General features: G+C 31.0%; 1 protein-coding gene across 1 annotated transcript; it reads right to left on the reverse strand.

Annotated features, from left to right (window-relative positions):
* Positions 1–2,427: 2,427 nt before the first annotated feature.
* On the reverse strand, positions 2,428–3,410 carry LOC132615669 (RING-H2 finger protein ATL78-like). The gene has a single exon (XM_060330281.1). It carries the CDS (start codon positions 3,344–3,346, stop codon positions 2,639–2,641), a length of 708 nt encoding a protein of 235 aa, XP_060186264.1. The 5' UTR covers positions 3,347–3,410; the 3' UTR covers positions 2,428–2,638.
* Between the last annotated feature and the right edge of the window lie 8,533 nt (positions 3,411–11,943).

Raw genomic sequence — 11,943 nt, forward strand, 5'->3', positions numbered from 1 at the left:
CTTGTCTTCTCTATACTATGATTTTTCTATACAAATTTACTATATCTTTTTCATTTTTATAGTAGAATGAATTAAAATGTAGGGAAAAAAATTAATGCCTAATAACTAAATATTTGATAAATAATTGAATTCCCTACGAGGAGATATTGAATTTTCCGAAGGATAAAGTACGTATATATACATATTAAGAAGAAAATTTACGAAACGTGACAATAGTTTTCTATTTACAAAATATAACAATACAAATCCTATAAAAAAACCTACTTTTTTAAAAATAATTATACAAATACTTTTTTTTTATTTTTTTATTTTTTTATTTCTTTTAAAAAACCAATTTTTTTATTTTTGTAAAAATATTTTTTTTTAAAAAATATTTTCCACATGGCATGCTGACTGGCTGCTCCAGGTGGCTAATATGGCAAGCCACCTGAGCAGCTAGTCAGCATGCCGTTAGGATTGGGGATATTTTTGCAAAGTTTGATTACGATAGGGCTAGGAAAAAGTTTAAAGTATTAGGGAAAAATTTGCCCATTTATTCAAAGTACAGGGGTAAATTTGACCTTTTTCCTTTCTCATTAATGTTTTTGTTTTTTTGTCGAAAACAAGTAATAATGATATAAAAAGAAGCTACTGTGATTACTTATAAAGTTACCTGATGGTTTATATAAACTTATAAGCTAACATTACACAAAATTTAAACTCATTTTGTTTTTGTTTTTGTCATTAATAGGACTCCAATCTAAAATCATTATCATAAAATGAGCAATTTACGGAGGTTGAAAATTGTCATTCGCGAAAATTTTAGCCTCTGCTAATTACTTAAAGAGGCCAAACTCCCAACTTTCAACCTGCACAAATTACTCATTTTTTTCCATATTCTTTGAAAAAAAAAGTCAAATTTACCCCAACCTTTGACGATGATTAAAAATACCCTAAATTAAAACTTTATTGGACCAACAGCAAAAATGAGACTTTCTCCTAACCACAAGTAATAGTAAACCAAAACTATAACTGAGTACGAAGTTGAGAAAAGGACCAAAATCATACATTATGTTTGGATTTGGATCAAAATCATACATATTCTTTCACATGGAGCACTAATAGTACATTATGTTTGCATAAGTGGTGCACTTTTAGTCAAACTCCCAAATATTTTTTTAGAAATTTAACGGAAAAGAACAAAAATGCCCCTGAACTTTTAGAAAAGGTATAAAAATACCCTTTATTCATCTATTTTGCTAAAACTACCCCCAATTCAATTTTTTGGCTCATTTATTCCCCTTGACTAACGGACAACACTAATTTTTTTTTTAAAAAAATAAAAATAAATTGCACATGACATTTTATTACTGAAAAATTGATTTATTCTTTTAAAAAGAAATCTGAAAAATCGTTATTTATAGAATAAGGAAAAAATAATTTTTCAACATCCATTTCTTTAAAAAACATATGTAGTAAGCCTTTTATATATATAAAAAACAAAAAAAAAAAAAAACAGAATTGGATTTTCATTAAAACATGTGAAATTTTTTTAAATTTGGAATTTTTTTTTTTAACGGATGGAAACCCCATTTTTATTTTTAGAAAATTCAATTTTTAAATCTGAAAAACTGATTGTTTTTTTAAGTAAAATGTGCAAAACTAATATTCCATAATTTTCTTCTAGATTTAAAAAAAGATAGTTTTCTGGGTTTTTTTTAAACACAGTTTTTCCATAAAAAAATTATTTTTTTTCAGATTTTTATAAAAATCCAATTTTTCACATTTTGAAAAGAAAAAAATTAGTGTTGTCCGTTAGTCAAGGTTTTACTCGTTAAAAAAAAGTTTTCCAAATTGAAAAAAATTCCACATGTTTTAATGAAAATCCAATTCTGTTTTTTTTTTATATATATATAAAAGGCTTACTACATTTGTTTTTTAAAGAAACGGGTGTTGAAAAATTATTTTTCCTTATTCTATAAATAACGATTTTTCAGATTTCTTTTTAAAAGAATAAATCAATTTTTCAGTAATAAAATGTCATGTGCAATTTAATTTTTTTTTTTTAAAAACAATTAGTGTTGTCCGTTAGTCAGGGGGAATAAATGAGCCAAAAAGTTGAATTGAGGGGTAGTTTTAGCAAAATAGATGAATAAAGGGTATTTTTATACCTTTTCTAAAAGTTCAGGGGCATTTTTGTTTTTTCCGTTAAATTTCTAAAAAAATATTTGGGAGTTTGACTAAAAGTGCACCACTTATGCAAACATAATGTACTATTAGTGCTCGATGTGAAAGAATATGTATGATTTTGATCCAAATCCAAACATAATGTATGATTTCGGTCCTTTTCTCGTACGAAGTTACTCAATTTTTTCTTCTTCTTTTCGAATAAAATATCGCTCATTTTCTTATGACAGGAGGAAACACAAGATTAATTATAAAGAAACGGAAGTAAAATTAATTTTTATATACACTTGCAAGAGTAATGAATCATTGGAAAACTACACTGGTGCTTTGGCCTCACGACAGCTTGCAAAAACTTTTCCAACAAGAAAATATTAAACTATAAACTAAACATCTAAGCTTCTAATTGAGTGTGTGTGTGTTACATATACGGTACCTATCAACTATAGCCGAGATACTACTATTTTTTTCCTAGTTATTGCTGACCATTAGATATAACATCTTCACGTTGGAGAGGTTCAATACTTATCACGGTTTCTTGTACTGCTGTGGGTGAAATTGCAGCTGTAGTAACGGATGTGTCACCGTTAACAATTTTTTGACAAGTTTCGATAAGGCAGTGCCTACAAGTAGGGCAAGAAGAGTGTGAATTGAGCCATTTGTCGATACACTTGACATGGAAGCCATGATTGCACTTTGGTAGAACCTTAACTTTCTCTCCAACTCCGAATTCTGATAAGCAAATGACACACTCAGAGTCAAGCCCTGGATGTTTCAACTCAGTAGTGTATGTTATAACTGGGAATGTCTTGAGGGCTTTTTTCTTGATCCCTTTATTGGCTAATTGTGCTGAAGAGGGGTTGTTATTTGTATGGTTTGAGGATGATTCCACCAACACTAAGGTAAAGCAACTGAATATACATTTTATGATGAAATTCAACACAAGCGAACCAACCACGGCACATACAAGTACTGCCAAAACCGTAATAACATTTGCCTCAAGCGTGGTGACGCTGTGACCAAGTGGTAAATTAATTAGGCCGTGGCTGATTCCGGCTGCCGTAGGCGGCACCATGGTGGTGTCCGGGTGGTATTGTTGTACTGTAGCAGCTGGTATCAGGAGTAGTCTTCTTGAGTAGTGGAGGTTTTCTTGAATGAATTGTGTGGAAGTTATAGTTGCCATAGAGCTTCTGGTTAAGAGTTTGTATTTGTGTTTTCTTTGTTTTCGTTGGTGTTGAATGAATTGAAGGCCAATTGTTTATATAGGACAAATGTATAGGGTGGACAGGTGTAAAGTGTGATAAACCTTTCTGGAGTCTTAATAATGGAAAGATGTATTTTTCTTAAGATCAGATAAAATTTGTATATATTCTATCTTTTTCAAATTTCATTGGGGGATTATATTGGGTAAGATCACAAATTTCACAAGTTTCATAACTACAAAAATGTGATGACATATTTTAAATATAAGTTTCAAAAGATTTCATTTACTCTTAATTTCATATCCAGTCAAATAAATTCACATAAATTGAAACAAAAATAGTACTATTTTTATGTACACAAAAGTTTTAACTTTCACAAAATTAGAAAAAACATGCAAAGAACTGGAAAAAAAAATTCTTTAATGATTTTGGATGAAAAAAATTCATAAAAAAAAATTTGGGCACGTTGAAAAAATAAAAGGAAATTTTCCCTATCAGTATACTCCACTAAGACCCTTGGTATAAGTTAGTGAGTTATCCACTCAAGAAGAAGCCAAGCCACCTCCATTGCGGACTGTCAGGTAGGCTGACACGTTGCTATTAGCACTATGTACAATGATTAATGAACAAATCCCAAATACTCTCTCCCCAAGAATAAATGTCATCTTAGTAAAAAATACACATATTAAAAAAAATTAATAATGCAATATAAAGTTTTTAAATTATCCTTATATATAAAAAATGAAATATTTTTTTTCTCTAGCATGCATAAGTAGTAATCCTTTTAAAATTGAGAATCCAACCATACAAGTTATTATGTGACTTTATCATTTAAATGTTACTTTAACTTGTCATTTTTTGTCTAAAGGTAGAGTTAAAAAAAATAGTCAATTTTTATCTTAATTTTCTAAAATGACACTTATTATAGAATAAATTTTTTAACTAAGGTTATACTTATCATGGGACAGAGGAAGTAAATCTTATTTGGGTCCCAAAGCTATATATTCACATGTCTTCCATCGCAAACGTTTCCCAACACGTAACACAAGCCAAAAGGACCACCAAATGATGTGGTGCTGGATGAGGTGTTTTTTAATTTGAAGTATCGAGTTCGAGCTTTGAGTATAAAATTTTTTGATAGGGAGAGCTTCCCATAGAAATGATTTTACGTAGTGTCAATCTGAATATAATTGGGCTTCAATGCGTATACAGGATACCGGATTAAAAAAAAAAAATCGCACAAGCCAAGCGAAAGGACTTTTTTGGGGGAGGAGATCCTCTCCAGTGATATTCGGTCCAGTATTATTCAATGTAGTTACTGATGTAATATTCTATGAGTCCAGCTAATTATAAAATTAATTTTCGATATTTGCAATCAGTTATGCAGAGTGTATATCAAAAACCAAATGCAGTAGTAATAATACTAACAAAATTAACTTATGCTTACATTAATCTCTGCATTATTTTATTGAAACAAACGAACGTGGAATGAAGTTATATCTCAAAATCAAAATTTTCTTAAAGTAGACAATCCGTACATACAAATCTAAAATAATATTATACATCATGGTATAATAATTTGTGCAGTATTATTCAATACATAATAACAACTTTTACATTGATATAATTATTATTAATGCATAACAATTCCTAAAATGATCAGTTCAACCTGAAGCATACCCATTTGATCTTGGTAGACTGTAAAATTGCTCAATAGCGAAAATGTGGACAAGTGGGGAGGCAAATTTGACCAAGCTAAGTTTTATGATTTTCCACAAAGAAAAACTTCGCTAGCCAATACAGTACTTGATAAGTATGGGAAATTAAAGTGCCTGTCATCGTTTCATATCGATTGAGATTGTAGTTGTACTTGTGTGATTATTAATAGGAAAAGTGGTCAAAATTGGTATAAAAAGTACTAGTTGGGTCTTGTAAATATAAATTTGGAAACCATGTATTGGCTAGCTTTTGCTACGTGTGCTTCAACTTTTTCTGTTTTTGAACAGTATGCATGTTTGTTTTTGGGTCAGTTTTAGATTCTTGTACATGACCAAATCTTCAGTTAGGCACTTAAGTTCCCTGGTAATTAATAGTAAACTAGTTCAAAATTGTTTGAGATTTTACCTTAGATCGTTACCTAGGATTCGTAAGGTAAGGTCTAACTGCTTTATTTATACTTTTTTTTTTGAAGTTCATTTTTTATTTATTAATAAAAAATTAGCCGTACGCAGTCCCCGCCTAGCGAATTTGCTTAAAAAATAAAATAAAAAAACTAGACAACTATTTGTTTGTTTGTTTATACGGAGAAGGTTATACGAAAAAAAATGTAAAATTACTGTTGGGCTTATCAAAATGATTTAGTTTTATCCTTCATTTTTAGTTGGGGTCAACCATACCCTTGTCGTTACAGAACTGGCAGGCATTTGCTTCTATAGTTTGTAAAATGGTTTTCACTAACGAAACAGTTAAAAAATAAACATTATACATGAAAAATGTTCGCATTTCCCAATTAATTTACGAAATATTTACTTTTTCCCTCAGTATAATAATCTGGATCAGTATTGTCTTTCTTTTTTTTTTTTTTTTTTTAATCTAAGGATCCCATTTTGAACTTCAAATAAAAAGCCATAAAATGATATCTGACAATTAACTAAACCTCCTCTTATTTTTTGCCCCTCCTCTCTCCCCAATATGGAGAAATTTACTTTGTGAGTAGCATAACAAATATTATTTATGTGAGGCTAATTTATTACTTGACAAATGAATTCATGAGTCCCACAAACTCCTTTAGAATAGATTATAAAAAAGGCAACACGAAAAGTCTATATTTTTCCTAATTAGGATGTTTATCTAGAGGAAATAAAAGGAAATTAAAAGTACGAAAAGAAATCGGCAAATGGCTATAAACCGAGATTAAAAAGAAAAAAAAAATTCTGCACTAAAAGAATTGGTTACTTTTTGTGTTTTATAGTATAAGGCTTGTTATTATTTTATAAATCGAATTAGACATTTAATAACACTACAACCGTAAGATGAAGTTAAGAAAATTACCAAAAATTTATCAAATATATCTATATTGAAGAGAAAACAAGATTATTGGCGCGGTTTTAGAAAGTCTAAATTTGAATATGTGCAACAAACAATAAAGTGACCGAAAATTGATATGATATAATTTCTTAAAAATCAGCCGATCGAACAGTACAATTAACTTTATTAGGAAAACTTTCTCGTGCTTTTGAATTTGACTTGCATCCTAAGTAGGCGTTTGGACATGCGATTTCATCTCTAATTTTATCTCATGAGATGAAATTTCAAATTATGCTTTGATGAAATCCCAAATCATCCAAAAAGGTATGATTTGGGATTTGAAATCATGATTTTAAAAAATATAAATGTAAAATTTGACCGATACGTTTATATTTTGTAAAAAAAGACCCATAAGTTGATAGATATATTTACCAATCATGTTTACCAACCATTGGTATTAAATATTAATATGCAAGTTGGTAAAATATATTTACCAATCATGTTTACCATGTGGGACGATTATGTTAAAGAGTAGTTACATTACTATTCATATTAAATTTTCCTTTTTATAGAACTAAAGTTGGATTAATTGATGTTGTATATTTTAGAAAGGCCTTCTAGTAGCGTATTAATTTTATTATGAACTATGATTTACTCATTTGGTAAGATTGTATAAGAATTGAAAATTTTTTGATGGTTTATACAACTTGTGAGGTTTTTATGTTTATAAAAAAAATTGCAACTTAAGAAATTCAAATTGCATGTCCAAACATGATTTCATCTTATAATGTCATATCATGATTTCATCTCATGAGATAAAATCATGTCCAAATGGCTCCCAAAATGAAAAAATTTCAACTAAAAATAAAATAAAATAAAATAAAAGCAACCATACCTTGCAGCCATTAAAGTTGGAATATAACTGCTGCTACTATGCCGTTAATGGCCATTTCCAGATTTCTTTCTTTACTTTTTAATTTCCTCTAGATAAACGTCCTAATTGGAAAAAATATAGACTTTTGGTGTTCACTTTTTAAAAATCTATTCTAAAGGTGTCTGTGGGATCCATGAATCCACTTGTCAAGTAATAAACTAGTCTCACATAAGTATTGTTTGTTATGCGACTCACAAAGTAAAATTTCTCCCCAATATGGACCCAAAAGTACTTATTTTAAACGGAAAAGGGCTAAATATACCCTTGTGTACTATCGGAAAAGGGCTAAATATACCTCTCGTTATACTTTGGGTCCGATTATATCCCTCCCGTTATACTTTCGGTTCAAATATACCCCTGTTCCGGTAAGTTGTCCAATGGACATCTAGTCACATGTGGCATTGACATTTTTGATGAGGTGGACGCCACGTGGCATACCACCTCACACCTCGTTGACCAAGTCAACTCCCAATACCCCAAAACCAATTTTCCAACCCAAGTCCCCAAAACGCATTCTAATGCATTCGGAAGCGAACCGAACATACCGACAAGCATAAACGACCATCCAAACCGCTCGGAATCGATGAATTTCCAAAAATGGCCTGTTTACCAAAAAGTCAACTTTGGGTCAAACATTTTCGCCAAAAAGGCTTATTATCACAAAGTCCCAGCTAATATTCACCCGATGACATCGGAAATCGTACCACCCATCCCGCAAGTCTAATATACGCTAATAAAGCTCGGAAAAAGGTCAACAAGGTCAAAAGTACCGTAATGGCCAAGTGGGTCGTTTCATGTATCATGTGATTGTTCATATGAGCCAATTTTGAAGGAATTGCTGGAAAAGTTGAAGTTATAACAAACAATTGGTGAATGTGGAAAGTTATGCCTAGATCACCAACCTAGATTCATGAAAAGATTATGTTTGAAGGCAATTTGGAAGGTGTACACAAAGAGGATGTATTGGAAATGAAGCACAAATCATCAAAGAATGATGAACAATCGATATGAAAAGAAAATTCAAAATTAAGGGAGAGTGTTAGAAATATAATTTTGAATGTTCTAGAATTACTAGATGCATTTTGGTGTTAGCCATGACTTTTAAGATACCTAGGTCAGTGCATGGATTTATGTTATCTAAGTTCATTGTCTTTTATATTATCTAGGTACATTATTGTATTTTCATGAAGGCCAAGTTCATAGTGAGAGTGTCAACGCATTTACTAGTATTAGTTTAGAATTATCCTTTAGCACCTATATAAACCTTTTTTGTAATGTTATTATGTAAGAGTGGAGTTTTTTATAATGATATGAAGTGAGCATAATGTTTATCTCTCTCTTCCATCATCTTTGTACCCTATGATATTATCAAGATCCCGCGTTAGATTTCTAACATTTTTTACCCTCTTATAGAATCAACAATCTTTTACATTGAATAATTATTATTACCGCATAACAACTGATGGTATACTATAATATTTGTATAACTAGCTAGAAGCCTAGAGTATTCGGGAAAAAACAAGCCCTAAAATGATATCTTCAACCCGAAGCATGAACTATTTACATGGCATAAAACGATAAAACATTTGATCTTAGCAAACTGTAAAATTGAGAAAAATTTAACAAGTGGGGAGACAAATCCGACGAAATTTTATGGTTTTCTGTAAGAGAAACTTCACGAGCCAATCTGATATGCTACTATATTATTCCATCTGCGCCTAGAAACTTTACAAAAAGTTAAAGCGTCTACCATCATATTCATATCGAATGAGATTATGCTGATTATTAATAGGAAAAGTGTTACCAAACGTTACGAAAAGTCTACTTGCATCTTGTAAATATAAATTTGTAAATCATGTATTGGCTACCCTTTGCTACGTCTGCATGCTTCAACCTTTTCTTTTTGAACACTCTGCGTATTTTCATATCAATTCTAGATTCCTAGTACATGACCAAATCTTCAGTTAGGCACTTAAGTTCTCTAGTATAATAAACTAGTTCAAGTTGTTTGAGATTTTAATATACCTTAGATTGATCAGTCCCATATAGTTTTTTTTTTTTTTTAAAGTTTTTTTTAGTGACTCGAATTCACAATCTTTGAGTCGGAGGTGGAGGGTGCTTACATCTGAGCAACCTCCTTAGTCCCATATAGTAGGATCATCTCTTTGTTTGTTTGTTTAATACAGAAAAGGTTTAAAATTGCCTTTGTGGTTTCCGAAATGGTTTACTTTTGCCCTCCCTTATAAAGAGGGGTCAATCATATTCTCACCGTTACAAAACAGACACACATTTGCTTCTACGATTTGTGATATGGTTTACTTTTGCCTTTTTTCACTAACGAAGCAATTACAAAATAAACATGAGAAAGATATTCAAATTTGCCCCACTAATTTACAATATATTTACTTTTGCCCTAAGTATAATAATCGATCTGAACTAATATTGGTTTCTATTTTTCACTAAGACCTCATTTTGAACCTTAATTTGTGCATATTAAAATCACAAAATGACACTTATTCAATTGAACCTCCTCTTATTTACGACCCTTCCCTCTCCCACCCTTTATGGACCCGTCGCATTACGAAGTATTAGGATTATAGCCTTGTCAAATCAAATAAAATCAAATGAAAATTAGTTCCCGGAAGTACTAATGAGAAAACCAAATCCTTACTTAAGCTTTTCGGCTTTTTCATATCTTCCCTTCGATTGGTTACCTTTTGGGATTTTCCAATGGCATGCACTCATAATTTTAGTTTGTAAGTAATCCTCTGGATTTCGTTCACAAACCAAATCCTGGATAATGCTTCTTAGTATTTAACAAGTCCCCATTTGGTAGGAAATCTTGAGAGATTATACTCTCCTGTTAAATCAAATATTATCTTGTTTATGCATAACGTTAGCTTGATATTGGTAATACCTTTCCGGCATATATATCTTTATCCGCAAAGTAACAATTTATTGAAGGACTAATCAATTCCTTTGTATACTATGACAGCCTGTAGTTTTGTTGAAGACAGATCGATGAGAAAAGTAACAACAACATGTAATAGATAATTGGAACCACAATATAAGTTATATTTTCCTAGTGTACTGCTACAACTTGTCATTTTTTAGTCTTAGTGGTCGTTTGGTTCAAGGTATAAAATGAGTTATGCCAGTACTAATTTTTATACCACGTTTGGTATAAGGTATAGATTTATTCCGGGATTATTTTATACCTTGTACCAAACGTGGTATAAAAATTAGTGCTGGAATAACTCAACTTATACCTTCTTAACCCACTTATACTGAGATTATTTTATACCATCTTTTAAATGGTATAAAATAATCCCAATAGATGGGATAAATTAGTCCCGGGATTGTAATCCCGGGACTATTTTGACTAGCAACCAAACGACCACTTAGTGTTTAACTCTGGTTACCGCTGGGTTAAGAGCATCTTTCCATTTCAAGTTGTATATTGCTGGATTAAGATGTAGCGTCTAGTAATAAGCACCAAGTTGGTCTTTAGAGGAGATAGTGCAACATCAATTAATATCTTCGGTCAATTCAACTACGTAGCTGTAATTATTTTTTTAGTAAATAAAGTGTTTATTAACAAAATAAGATGATCAGTACAAGGCAAAAGAAAGACTGAGAACTAGACAGCATGTCCCAGAAAAACCTCAGCCACTGCTCAAAGTATTAAGAGCCATAAGACCATAAGCAAAACGGGAGTAAATTTTATGGGTGGTCATACAATTTTGTGTCCGTTACCAAAAAGTCATTATCCTTTTTTTTTCTTACCTAAAAATCATTTTATTTTGCTCCACCTATCACAAAAATAACTTTGACTGGATTTAGGAAAACCCCTTAGAATGGGTAAGAACAATTTATATGTAAATATCCTTTTTTACAGATCGAGGGGACTGATAGAAGATCTACTTATATAAAGACACCTAATTTCTAACGGGATATATCTACTTGTATAAAAAACCAGATGTAACCATTTGTGTGTGAATATATATTATGATACTCATGGCTATAACTAATCCAGCACAATATCCTTGAAGGCACAGTCGAATTAAGAAGTATGATATTTTCGTATTTTGAATTTTTATGCGTACGTTCTCCACACATGCATGAAAGAAACTTCTATTGAAAAACAAATGTCCAATCGCAACACATTTGAACCTTACTTCATTTCAAAATGACACTTGAAAATATGTTAATCGAAATTTAAAATTTACGATTGCTACTCATTCCAACGACTTGTTTCGTGTAGAAATTTTCTTACTTTTGATGGAAAAAGGAATTTTTTATTTCTGACCCACCAAACCAGTTCCAACATATAAAGCACCCTTCTCATTTTAATCAGTTTTATGTCCTTGAAGCAGGAAAAAAAAAAAAGTTGAATTTTATATTTTCTCGTGGCTCTGGAGCAACATAGCCACTATCTTCCAGACAGACCGTGTTGGTGTGTGTATTATTTGACGAGACAATGAACCAAAAGAAAAAAAAAACGCATAGTTGACTTTTAAAAGCAGAGTCAAAATCAAAGAAAGACAATTAAGTGAGTGAATAGTACAACTACCGTGTCAAAGGATCCTGAAGTCCTTATTAGAAATCCCACATAGT

The sequence above is a fragment of the Lycium barbarum genome, chromosome 10 (assembly GCF_019175385.1).
Source record: "Lycium barbarum isolate Lr01 chromosome 10, ASM1917538v2, whole genome shotgun sequence".
NCBI lineage: Eukaryota > Viridiplantae > Streptophyta > Magnoliopsida > Solanales > Solanaceae > Lycium > Lycium barbarum.